General features: G+C 39.7%; 1 protein-coding gene across 4 annotated transcripts in view; it reads right to left on the reverse strand.

The window, feature by feature from the left end:
- Window positions 1-574: 574 nt before the first annotated feature.
- The window catches only part of MCF2L (MCF.2 cell line derived transforming sequence like), a 262,818-nt gene continuing 251,183 nt past the window's right edge, over window positions 575-12,209 (reverse strand). The window contains exons 22-34 of one of the 4 annotated variants that reach the window (XM_065400826.1): window positions 11,211-11,432; window positions 10,066-10,158; window positions 8,661-8,739; window positions 8,425-8,491; window positions 7,143-7,258; window positions 6,569-6,661; window positions 5,562-5,621; window positions 5,124-5,198; window positions 3,214-3,294; window positions 1,859-1,986; window positions 1,024-1,136; window positions 774-877; window positions 575-654 (exon numbers count right to left, since the gene is read on the reverse strand). In XM_065400826.1, the coding sequence (XP_065256898.1) occupies window positions 575-654; window positions 774-877; window positions 1,024-1,136; window positions 1,859-1,986; window positions 3,214-3,294; window positions 5,124-5,198; window positions 5,562-5,621; window positions 6,569-6,661; window positions 7,143-7,258; window positions 8,425-8,491; window positions 8,661-8,739; window positions 10,066-10,158; window positions 11,211-11,432 (1,311 nt within the window). The remainder of the gene's footprint in view (window positions 655-773; window positions 878-1,023; window positions 1,137-1,858; window positions 1,987-3,213; window positions 3,295-5,123; window positions 5,199-5,561; window positions 5,622-6,568; window positions 6,662-7,142; window positions 7,259-8,424; window positions 8,492-8,660; window positions 8,740-10,065; window positions 10,159-11,210; window positions 11,433-12,209) is intronic. The other 3 variants (XM_065400835.1, XM_065400844.1, XM_065400851.1) reach the window with 3 other exon arrangements.

Raw genomic sequence — 12,209 nt, forward strand, 5'->3', positions numbered from 1 at the left:
GACGCATTTTACTGCAGAAAGCACAGTGCTAAAAATTCAAGACAAGAGAATGGCTGGATCTACATTTAATTCCCGGTTATTGTAAAAGACACTCCATATACTGCATTAACCCAGAAGTATCCTTACAGAAAGGTTTTTGGGAGAGTGAACTGTAAACTCAGATTTCTTATCCTTATTTCTATATTATACAATTATTTTTATTTTACAATAGGATTTACCACAGAGGAACACATTCCTGTCTTGTCCTGTTCTTCTTCTGGTTGTGGTAAAATGGTGTGTCTGTAGAAATTTGATGGCAATATCCATGGGGAAATGTATGTTGAGATTCAGACTTCAGATCAGAAGCTTCTAGAAGATCCCATTTCAGATCATTTACTTTTCTTTATAATCTCAGATTCCACATACTTTTCACTGAGCTCTTCCTAGGGATGGCTCCATAAATCACCATTTAAAACATGAGACAAGCAACACATACATGCTGGATCTCCATTTCAGTCCAACATTCAGAAGTCTGCATAAGATGCTGGAAGTTCACAGGCGACTTGAGGAAATGTTAGCATTAGCCCTTGATGTCTCAGAAGCTGGTGCTGCCAGCATTGCAACTTTCATTATAACTTGATGATGAACTCAAAGTACTGCATCCAGTGCCTGATTCTGGAGTAGGAGGGAAAACAATCACAAGAAACATGCTATGTCATTTGTTCTTTCAAAATGCGACCTATATACATGTTTAGCTAAACTGACCATTGCCACATTTACAATTAATCTCTTACCAGAGCTGCTTAAAGACTGAGCTGATTTTGAGTTGCCTATGAGCATCAATAAATTGTTGGCTGGCACCAAACCTTCTTTCCCGGTGCTCAGATTCTTCACATACCTAAGAAAAGAATTTTACTGTCAAACTGCTTAAATTTTTAAAAATATATTCTTTATACACACACACAAATTCTTCAGAGTATATGACATCATAATTGATGAGGTACTTGTGCGCATTTTCAAGCAGCTACACACAATTTTCCATACCAAAGTCCGTCCTCTCCTTCACGGATCAGCTGAACGAGGTCTCCACTTTTCACTGCAAGATCTTCAGAACCTCTTTTGTCATAATCAGTCACAACAGTGTATTTACCAGGAGTCTAAATGCACAGAAGGAAAAACAAATGAACAAATTAAACTGTACAGTAAAAATAATAGATATTAAGCAGATATTGACTTTTGTACCGCAGGGGTAATTTTTTTTTTTTTTTTTTAAACCACAGTAAAGTCGAGGTGAATATTTACTTTGAGGGACAATAAATGCTGCTATTCACCCAAAATGTGAAGTCAGTATATGTATTCTCACAAACATCCTGAATGACTTCCTGAGAAACATCTGTACATCTCTCCATTATATCAATTAATTAAAAACAAACAAACAAACCAACCCAACAACAACCCTCATTCAGGTTCTAAACAGGAGATAAAATTTAAAGTCCAGAAAAAGCTTAGGTGAACCAGTCAGGGAACCAGAGATTTATATATGCTATTTCATTGGATAATATTGTTTTCTAACTCACTATTATTCATTACTGAGGCAGTAAACAATAGACACCTGTGTTACTTTTCACAGTTCTTTTGTACGTAATATAAACAACTGCAGATGCTATGAGTCCAAATGACAAAAAACCTTTCACAAGACACTTATGCAAACCCAACCTTAAATTGAAATCACCGTGAATTTTGCCTGATTAAGGACTTCAAGCGTGGGTTTTTATGTTTTGCTGCAAGTTCAAACAAAATTCCCATGTACTAGATACTTTTACTATATTAATTAGCAATACAAATTTCACTAAATCAGTAGAAAAATATTTCTGGTTACCAGCTTCATCTCTCCTCCCCCTTCTCCTTCTTCTTCCTCTGCATCTGATGAATTAAGTGGGTCCTCAGCACTAGACCAACCATCATTTTCTTCAGAGGCATCAAGTGACTGAGATGTTTTAGCCCAACCTTGGTAAACAAATAGCCTATAGTTATTAACTTTGCGAAAATGTCCCAGAAACAAGAAAAACTCCCACTGACTTCAATGAGACCAGGACTGCACCCAAAGTCTGTAATAGTTACTTAGATATCAAGTAGAAATAGGAGGAAAATGTTATGTTGGAAAATATTTATACCCTTGGGGCCAAATTCACTGCTGGCACAATTCCTATGAAGTTGTGCTATTTTATGGCAGTGGTGAATTTGGGCCTTAATGTTTTTAAAAAGAAAATAAGCAGAAAAGAAAAAGTCCCTCTGTGTTTGTTTGTTTTTTTAAACACCCCCCCACCCCCACCCCCACCCACCCCCCTAGATGTACGGCTGTTTTTCTTGGGAGGCAGTAGAAATGGAAATTGCTTCCAATTTGTGCGTTGCTGTTGCTGAGGGCTAGTGGGTAGGTGTGACATCATCAAAGAAGCTTAACTGGATAATCAGATGGCAGCAATAGTGGCCTGATTTTCCAAATTGCTGAGCACTTGCAGTTCCCACTGAAGTCACTGACTTCAGCACCTCGGCAGATCAGGTTGTTATTGTTCAAAGCCAAACGGGGGTGACAAGCTGCACAGTAATACTACGAGAATTGATCATGATTAAAACTGTTGCAGTAACCACCCCAGGAACAAAGATGTATGTATCACATTGTAAAGCGTTATTATTTTTCTCAGGACAAGTAATGCAGGCTAACCCATTTAGCTTATTTACGACGCTGAATCACATCCAGGGTGCACAACTCGCTGTTCCAAATAAAATCAAACTAAGGTTGCTTTTCACTGAGGTCAACAGGTCCTTAAAAGAACAAAGTAACCACAAACATATGCATGTGGTTCTTAATCATAAAAGCAAATCATGATAAAACAGATTAGGAAAGTTTCAGAATTAATTTTTTATGATACATTTCTGTTCAGGACAAACGGTTACATCATTAATACCCAGTGAAAAGAATGACAGGAGGAACATTCCCCAAGCCAACTCTAAATATAAAAACACGATAATAATCAGTTATACTGGGGGGGGAGGGGAACCCAGCATTTTTGCTTTCCATGGAATCTATGAGGCAGTTTCTATTTCCTGCACCATGTGTCCAGACAATACATGTTACAAAAAGTGTTCTAGTACTAGCAGAGTAAAGCCAAAACAATCTCTAATCCACAGCACACCAAAAACATAGGTTCATGTGGCCCAGGACTGATACTTTACCTTGCCTGCGCTGGGCTGCTGGTAGAAGATTAGAAGTACTGAGCCATTTGGCCCTGTCCAATGTTAATACTGAACTTGCATCTGTGAAAGAACTGAGTAATAAGTTCCTGCTTCATTCCACTCAAATTTCATTTTTAGCTTAAAAGTTACCTTTATTGCTGGGCTTGTGAGATGCAACTAGAACCCTTTTCATTATTTTTAAATTAAAAAAAACAATATAATAGAGGAAAGTAATTTTGCGGTCTGTTCCTGGTGCTCAATTCTTCCAGGCTATCATTTACAAAAACAGAACAAAAACAAACACAGGGGACTAAACTTGGTGTTTGCCAATTATCACTCTGCTCATATGTTGCATCCTGTTTCTCCCACTCTTTGGGGGTATTGACTACCTCTTACCATGTGTTCATACAGCGCCCAGTGCTACTGGGTCCCAAATCTTGGTTGGGGTGCTAGACACTACGGGAATTCAGGTAACAGTAGTGTTACTATTCACGAAGGGTAGCATTTGAGTTAAAAATAAAAAAAACAGTCGAAAGTGATTCTGCATCCATGTTGGGGAAAAACACAAAAGCCCACAGAATTTCCAAGAGTGATTTCTTATTATTTTCAGGCAGGACTAGCCCAACGCTGACAAAACACCAAACTAGAAAAAAATGCCCTTTTTCCCAAAGACCTGTCTGCCTGAGGAACCTTAGAAAGGAAGCAAAAGAAAAAGGCAGAGAACCTATGAGAAAAGAGATTGCTAGAAAAGAAATCAGTAGGAGGATATAATTCAGTTATAGGGCCTGATTTTGATTGAACTTGCACCAGTTTTACACTAGTCATTTCAACTGAGTGGCACAGCCCATCTATCCTCCCCAGGCTTTGGTGGGCAGAGGGAAGGCGAAGCGGTGGAAAGGCAAAATGGGGATAGAGGTGCGTGACAGGGGGAATAGCAGGACATTTTTAATTTAGTTTCTTGGTTATTTTCTTTCTCAAATCAACAGTCTATTCAAGGATTGTATTTGAAATCTTTGCTGGGAGCTCAGGATAAGCAGCTTGTATTATAATGGTACAAATGGAAATGAACAAACTTAATAGGACAGAGAACCTCAATGATATAACAGTATCATTGTCTGAGTGTTTTCTAAGGTACATGCTTTCTAAAAACATGGCTGTAGGATCTAACTCGTACCCAAATATATGAATTAAACATTTCTTTTTCATCAAAAAGCAGAAGCTGTCACGTGACCTGGATCTGGATTATCTGACCCACCAGGAAAAAAATCATTTTCTCTCCAAATCCATATAGAGTTCTACAGAGGATAAGGTACTGGACTACATCCATTTTCCCTTCTGACTCTGCAACAGACTCCCATAGGACTGTCTTCATCTCTCCCTGCATCTTCTCAGGGAACCCAGGTTCCCAGACCCTTGCAAAGACTCCTGAGCAAAACTTTTCTTCCTTGTAATATCCTCAAAGTCCAGACCTTTCATACTAGCTGGGAAGTCTAGAAGGTTTGGCTGGTTTCCTACAGAGCTCAGATGTCACAGACCTTCAGATTCCACGTGTGTAGAGGCTGCGTACACACTTAGAGTGCATTGAACACCCCGCAGCATAGGCAAAGTGAAAGCTGTTGGATAATGCCACACCCAAAAGCCTGCAACACCAGCTGGGCTTTCACATGGTTAAAGACAAGGTTGAAGAAACCTTGGAAAGTGGGGTTTGGAAGAAGAGACTATTCTGTAGGGGAAATATTGCCTGAGAGAGTGTACAAGAAGGTATGGAACCAGTGTCATGGAAAAAACAGCGGATGAGAATACTGTTGTGCACACACTATCATATGTGCATCCACACTTATTTGATATGAATATTTTTACATTCGAGATCTATGGCTTATTGTGGAGTAGAAAAGGTGTTATCACTCTACCTCTTAAACCAAAAGGAGTTGGATCACTCTTTACTTCATGTCGTTTAGCTTTTTTGTCAGGGCTGGTAGGAGAAGCTGCAGTAGGATGAATAGGCAAAAAACACAGAAGAGAGATATTGAAGAACTGGAAAAAACAGAATAGGCAGATTGCACGCTAAATACCTTTGAGTTTACACTGGAATATAGTAAATGGTTTCTGATTAATCTAATTCATTTTAGTTGCCATTGATTGATTATAACAAAAGGAATTAATTTTTGGGGTATTACATCCATTATCGTGCTAAACTGGCAAGGACATTTTTACAATTATGGATACAAATATATGATTTTTTTTCTAAAAACTGTAAATCAACAGAATACAGTTAATCTACATTTTAGGTGCAAACATTATATTAACATGATCATTTTATTTTGGAAAAACTAATTCTACAGCAATACCTGGTCCTGTCAGAAGGATCATTGGCAATGTCTGGTTTTTAGCAGTAGGAGATGGAGTTTCTGTCAAGGCAAGCATGGAATATTAGTGCTTACCTCATATGTGCTTTGAGTATTTAGACACACTATGCTGATACAGTCTCTCCAGAAAGAACTCAAAGGTAATCAGGGTTTAAAAAGATGTGTTAAGAGGGTGCTTGAAAATCACGTGTTCTACTAAGTGGTGTCATATTAGTGCAATGCAGACTATTTAAAGAGAATCATCCAAAACAAGAAGGACTCTACAAATACTTTCTTGCTTCCTGCTGCCAAGTAAATGCATCTCGGACTCAGACCAGCTCCTGTTTCAGAGCAAAACTGAAGACCTCTTTTGAAAAGAACTGAATTCTTATTTCCTTATATCCTTGAAAATAGCAGCACCCCATGCACAGCCTTGCATTAAGTACTACAGATCTGATTAATAAGAAGTCAATAAGAAAACACTTCTAACAAAATATTGGTTCCCTACTGGTTTTAATACAGATAACCCAGAGCAGATACACTGATGGTGGAGCATGTTGCTGCTCATTCACTCAGAGGGCAGGCAAATGAGCTTTCCACTGCTACCCTCCTTCAGTGTTTCCACTGGAGATGAGCAGCTTAAACGCCTCCTGGGGACTCCATGGAGGGAACTGATATGTACATAAACTGGATTCAGCACTCCCCCCATGTCATTCTGACCACTCCACTGTCCTGGCTAGCACCAGGCCCTAAAACACCCCATCACCAAGTGCAAGGGAGATTATAGGCACTTGGTACTGTCCACCTCCCCCAGTGGACTTTCTACCTCAGGGCCCTTTGCGAGGGTCTATTATAGCAAAAACCAACTTAAACTTGGGAGAGGAGCTAAGCTATATATCCCTATATGCATGTATATATTCACACTGAAACACACACACACACACACACACACCCCCCAGACCAACTGCAGCCTTGCTTGGAAAACAGAATCTAGCTTGTTAAAAATTTACCTTTCTGACTTTTGAGGTTAGTAAAGCCCTGAAGTGTAAAGCGCTTTTTTGACAGTGCAGAGCATTCTGAGGTAGAACTAATTACTGTATCATCTACAAATGAAGAGAGATGAAAAGAGAGAAAGGGGAGATATACATGAAAAGGTCAAGGCAAAATCATCCAACACTATGCCAGGGAACTAGCATTTTGAGGGAGAAATAAAAGTCAGAAAGTTCACGCATTGCAGAAGAATCCAAGCAACAGTTTATCACCACTGTGCAGACCTTTACATTTAGAAGTGGTCTAGTGGCTGAACTCAGTGATGGGAACCAAATCACAGAGGAATAAAGGGCTCTTCATCAGTACATTCTCGGCAGGGTTTTAAGAGAGTTTTGAGGTAGTGTCAAGACATTTGTCCAGTAAAAGAGAAATCTGGGAAACAATCAAATCTGAGGGTCTATCTACAATGCTGGCTCTGTAACAAAAAAACCCCAAGAGCATACTCCTAGCTCTCACTTTACATTGGACACTCTCCATTCCCCCTTGGTAAGATACTCTGTGCCCATGGATAATTTAATTGTAACGGAGACTCACCTTTGCCTTTCTCGGGGTACTTTGGTGCTACTGAGGTGACACAACCTTCTGGACTTGTGGGATCAGTTTTTCTCTCTTCTAGTTTTTTGACGGTTCTTCCCTGGTTCCTTGAAGGACTGTTTATCAGAAGACAATTAAGACAATAAACCTCCTGTAGTTCTAAGTCTGAACAGGGATGGCAGATATCTGCCTCTTCTGCAGGCCACAAGGCTGCTATTGCTCCTTCCTGCAGACATGAATACTGAAGAGTGTGCATGGACCACACCTTCCGCTCCCTGGAAAGCTAGGATGGGGACGGTCACCCAATGATTGCAGCCATATGTGTTATGGTTGCTGCTGTGGCTGAGAAAGGATTCAGGACTCCTCCCCCCATGCCCCTAGTCTGGTGATCTCTGCCTTAGCAGAGCCCTGAACATCCCTTCTGCTAAGAATGATGGACTGAAGTCGGCTTGCTAGCTATTACCACTGGGCAGACAGGCAAGTGGTGAAGGAGGAAATACAAATGGAGTTGTGGAACCAGAAGGGGGTTAGATTCCAGGCTGGGGAGGAGAGGGCTGTCTCTAGAACCCTGTACAGCTGGCACATTTTCCTTGTGGGCTGAGGTCCCCATCTTTCTGCACCCTCTATTCCACTTGCGGAGGGGAAGGTGTTAGGACTCAGAGCGAGCTGAGTCCTGGGGAGTAGGCTGAAGAGAGCCTATCACTGAGCTACAGGTTATATAGTAGGAGCCCTGTAAACCCCGCACTGGAACCAATTAAATGCCTGGTGAAGGACAGTGTGGGTGATGGGTGGGTAGTGCCCCTCCTCAGTGTCAGTGTAATAAAAGTTGTGGCCTGCTGTTTAAAATCCACGTTTTAGTTGTCATTTCACTGCTGTGTTCAAATCAAAGATGTATAGTACATTTTTCTTTATTTCTTGGAGTTTAATATACAAATTTTTACAATAAAATATAATAAATAATGCTGTATTCTGTAGACATGCAATCTGGTATGTTTTGACACATATAGGTGTGCTAGACTGAGCTATTTTCTAGTTCATACCACTGCTGTTAGCTCTTCATTTAAAAAAATCCATAAAAGTTCAAAAGCTATTTAAACCCCAGGTCTATAATTCTACAGTGTAGAAAAGCAGCAGCACCAAAGAAAAATTAAGAAGTAAAATGTATAGTAGAGGCACGTGGACAAAAGAACTACAGATGAACATCATTGGTAAGCCTAATGTATTTTGTAACCATCTGCTGTGTCTTAGCCCACCAAATTGATTTGATGACGTATTTACTTACCTTGTACAAGTTGGTGCAGGTATAGGTAAACTGTGTGTCTGTTCTAGTGTTCTGTGCTGACTAGCTTCTGCGAGAAAGAAAAATACCTATCAAATAATTTATTTGTACTCGGAGCCTTTGTATTCAGAATTTTTTTTTTTTTTTTTTTTACAAAACCAGATGTAGAGAATGGGGTTTCCAGTACAAAACTGCACTGTGTAGAAGGGAGAAGGAAAGAGATAAAGAGAATGTTTTACCTCTGCATGCCTGTAGTTGGCTAGTTAACACTTTCCTAATTTCATTTACCCAGGTAGCTTTAATTTCAGGGGTTGGTGCCTATCACAAAAAAGAAACCAGTGATCAAATACTGAAAGCTAGTTACACTAAACAGTGCAGGCAAACACACACCTAGGAAGAGCCCTAAAGAAAAGATAAACAGAACTCTCTCTCAGGGCCTTGGGGGAAGGGGAGTTATTTTAAGTTTTTAGCTGGTCTGGGAGGGGAGGGAGGAGAGACTGGAGCTTTTGTCACTGGCATAGAGATTTCATTTCTCTAATGAGAAAATTAACAAGACTTTTTTATGCAAATTGTTTTTGTGAAATGTTGGGAATCTTATATTTTTCATCATAAAGGCCTGGATCCTGCAAACACACACATGCTGACTTTTACACACCTGAGCAGTGTCACTGAAGTCAATGGGTAGCTCAGGTGTGTAAAGTTAAGCACATTTGTAAGTTCTTGCAGGATCAGGGGATAAGTTCACACAGTTTTACTCCACTTTTTGGTCAATGACATCGGAACTGTGTCACAAAACTACTGGGCTGCAAGCTGTAGATTAGTAGGTTATAAAATGAGACAACACTTTTTTTTTTTTAAACACGAGAAAGAGTGCCTCTTCTGTTTAAAGTACCTTCTGCATTCACCTCTGCGTGTGGGTTCTATTTTCCTCTCATTATACCAGTACACAGTAATACAGTAAAAAACCCATTACACCATGTAACATCTTACATATTGTGTCCCAAAAACCTTTATAGTGTTGAATAATACTTCACTTTTTACCTTCATAATTTATCAGAAGAAGAGAGAAATTAAGAGTTATATTTTTCCTCTTTCCTGTCTTTCTGCTGAATGGCTCCTATTACAGTAAGTGGGCCACATCCTTAGCTGGTGTAAACTACTGTAGCTCCATTGACTTCAACTGAGCAGTAGTGATTTGCACATATTGAGGATCTGGTTAAATGACTTTTACACACATTCAAAGACCTTTACGCACAAACATGAAAAATGCTTCACCAGGCACATTTTTTTGTGAATCAGGATTGTATAGTGATGTATATAGGCTCCATTTACTTCCCTTATTGGAAGTCAGAAAGCATTACTGGCTAATACCGAAACCAGAAAAGAGTCTCACAACTTTTAATCCTCTTCAGGCTACACAAGACTTGCTGCACAGGTCTCTACTTAGGCTCCTTGTCCAAGTGACATTGCTAAGACAAACAATTTCTGTAAGTAGGAGCAACACTTCCAAACATACAGCAAGTGTGGAAAGCACCTCACCATTTATTCTGTGAAAGCGCATGGCTCAGAAATTAAAAATGATCAGTACGTAAAACAGAAATATAAGCCAATGAGTTCATTTAAACTGAAGTGAAGCACCATTACCTGAATGATGTAAACTTCTTCCCTCGCATTATACCAGATTTCAAATTTCTTTGAGTCACCTTTAGCGTTCTCGGTTATTCCAACAGCTGTCATCTGGCAAACACAACAAACTGATGTTGACATGCTTAATATCAATTAAAATAACGGAGGCCCATTAGTCATCTTCTTTTATCCCAATACACTGAACTGTTTAAAAACTTATTCAGCAGAGTAATCTTTTCATCACTGATCTGAGGTTTTGCACTCAAGACAAAAGAATATATTGATCATGTACAACCCGTGCATTATGCAGTTGAAGCAGGAGAGATTTAGCGCTTTACTCTCAGCTGTCACCAATGTGTCAGGATGAAAGGGGAGATTCTGTAAATTAATCAAGGCAGACCCATAAATTATCTCATATTTAAGGGCCAGATTTGGACACCCTTACATTTTGGATGACCTTATTCCCCCAGTAGTCCCAATTACCAATTTAACATGGATAAGGGGATCGCAATCTGGACTACATTAGCCTAATATGGTTTTGTAACTCAAAACAGAAGATATTGGAGTTAAAAAAGGGAGGCTATGGAGAGATGGGGATGACAGGAAGGACACAGTAAATAGCATAGAAGGCAGAGATTATAACAATATTGGCCAGACTTGCTTCAAAGTGCAAATTCCATACTGCAAAAAATTCTTAAGGGGTTTAAGATAGCAAAATATATTGGGCACATAATGGGTATGTCTTCACTACCCGCCGTATCGGCGGGTAGCAATCAATTTATCCGGGATCGATATATCACGTCTCGTTAAGACGCGATATATCGATCCCTGAACGCGCTCACTGTCAACTCTGGAACTCCACCAGAGCGAGCGGCAGCGCAGCGCAGTCGACGGGGGAGCCGCGGCTGTCGATCCCGCGCCGTCTGGACCCCAGGTAATTCGATCCAAGATACTTCAACTTCAGCTACGCTATTCGCATAGCTGAAGTTGCGTATCTTGGATCGATCCCCCCCCCCCAGTGTAGACCAGCCCAATGTGTTTACAAATAAAGTTATAGGTATAAAATGTCTTCAGTGGGTGAACGTAATATACTGTATTAAAGCAGCTCAAAGGCTTAGGTACTACTTTTATCTTATTCTTAATATGATTGCTAAAGATCTTACGTTTAAGGAATGCTTATAACTGTAGGAAGGTGCTTTTTCATATCCCTCTCCGTTTTCTTCTCTCTTTTTACAGAACAACACTGCCTTCTCATGGAGGAACAGGTGCCTTTGCATTGGCTTGAAACGTGCCAAATCCTTCACTTTTGAGTGGCCCTTTTTATGATCAGTCCATACACTGAAGGATCCTTGCATTAAAAGCTTGCCCAGTTCATTCAGGTTTCCCTGAAACAAGAACAGTGAAGTTGTTTACACTTTGAAGAGACTATCAACTTGAAAACACATTTCCATCTGAAAATGTTGTCCTGGCAATACTGTTGTTGTTGCCCGAAACTCCCACAATCGGTAAGGGAAGGTGGACCCAAGAATGTTTGATAGCATTAGACAGGAGAGCAGAAAACCCCTGTAATTTGTGTGTGTAGGTATGTGTGTGTATATTTGTAAAAAAGGTGCTCTATCAAAATGTTTTTTAAAAAAATAATTAAAAATGATTGACATTGTTCCTTTATACATAATTTGTTTGGTTTATTAAACTTGAAGTGGGAAGAATTTACACAAAGTTATGTGATGCAAGGTGGTCCAAATTAGCCTAAAGAGAACAGAAGCAGCATATCAGAGCAGCAATGCTGTTTCTTATTTAGAGTTTAACCATTCTCAATGAAGAAAGGACGAGGAATCCACCATTACGTGCAAATTCACATCAACAAATCATATGTAACATCATTATACGTATCCAACAGCACATCAAATACTGAAGAGAAATATGATATAGAATGATGTGAGATTAGCCAAAGACAAAAGAAGTCTTATCTGAACCTCTTTACTTTGATGGTTCAGATAAAATGGAACTTGGAGGTGAAATCCTGGCCCTATTGAAATCAATGGGAACCCTACAGAATAAGATTCTAAGGCAAGAAGGAACCATTGCAATCATCTAGTCTGACCTCTTGTATAACACAGGCCACAGAACTTCCCCCAAATAATTCCTAGAGCAGATCTTTT

This window comes from Emys orbicularis, chromosome 1 (assembly GCF_028017835.1).
Source record: "Emys orbicularis isolate rEmyOrb1 chromosome 1, rEmyOrb1.hap1, whole genome shotgun sequence".
Classification (NCBI taxonomy): Eukaryota; Metazoa; Chordata; order Testudines; family Emydidae; genus Emys; species Emys orbicularis.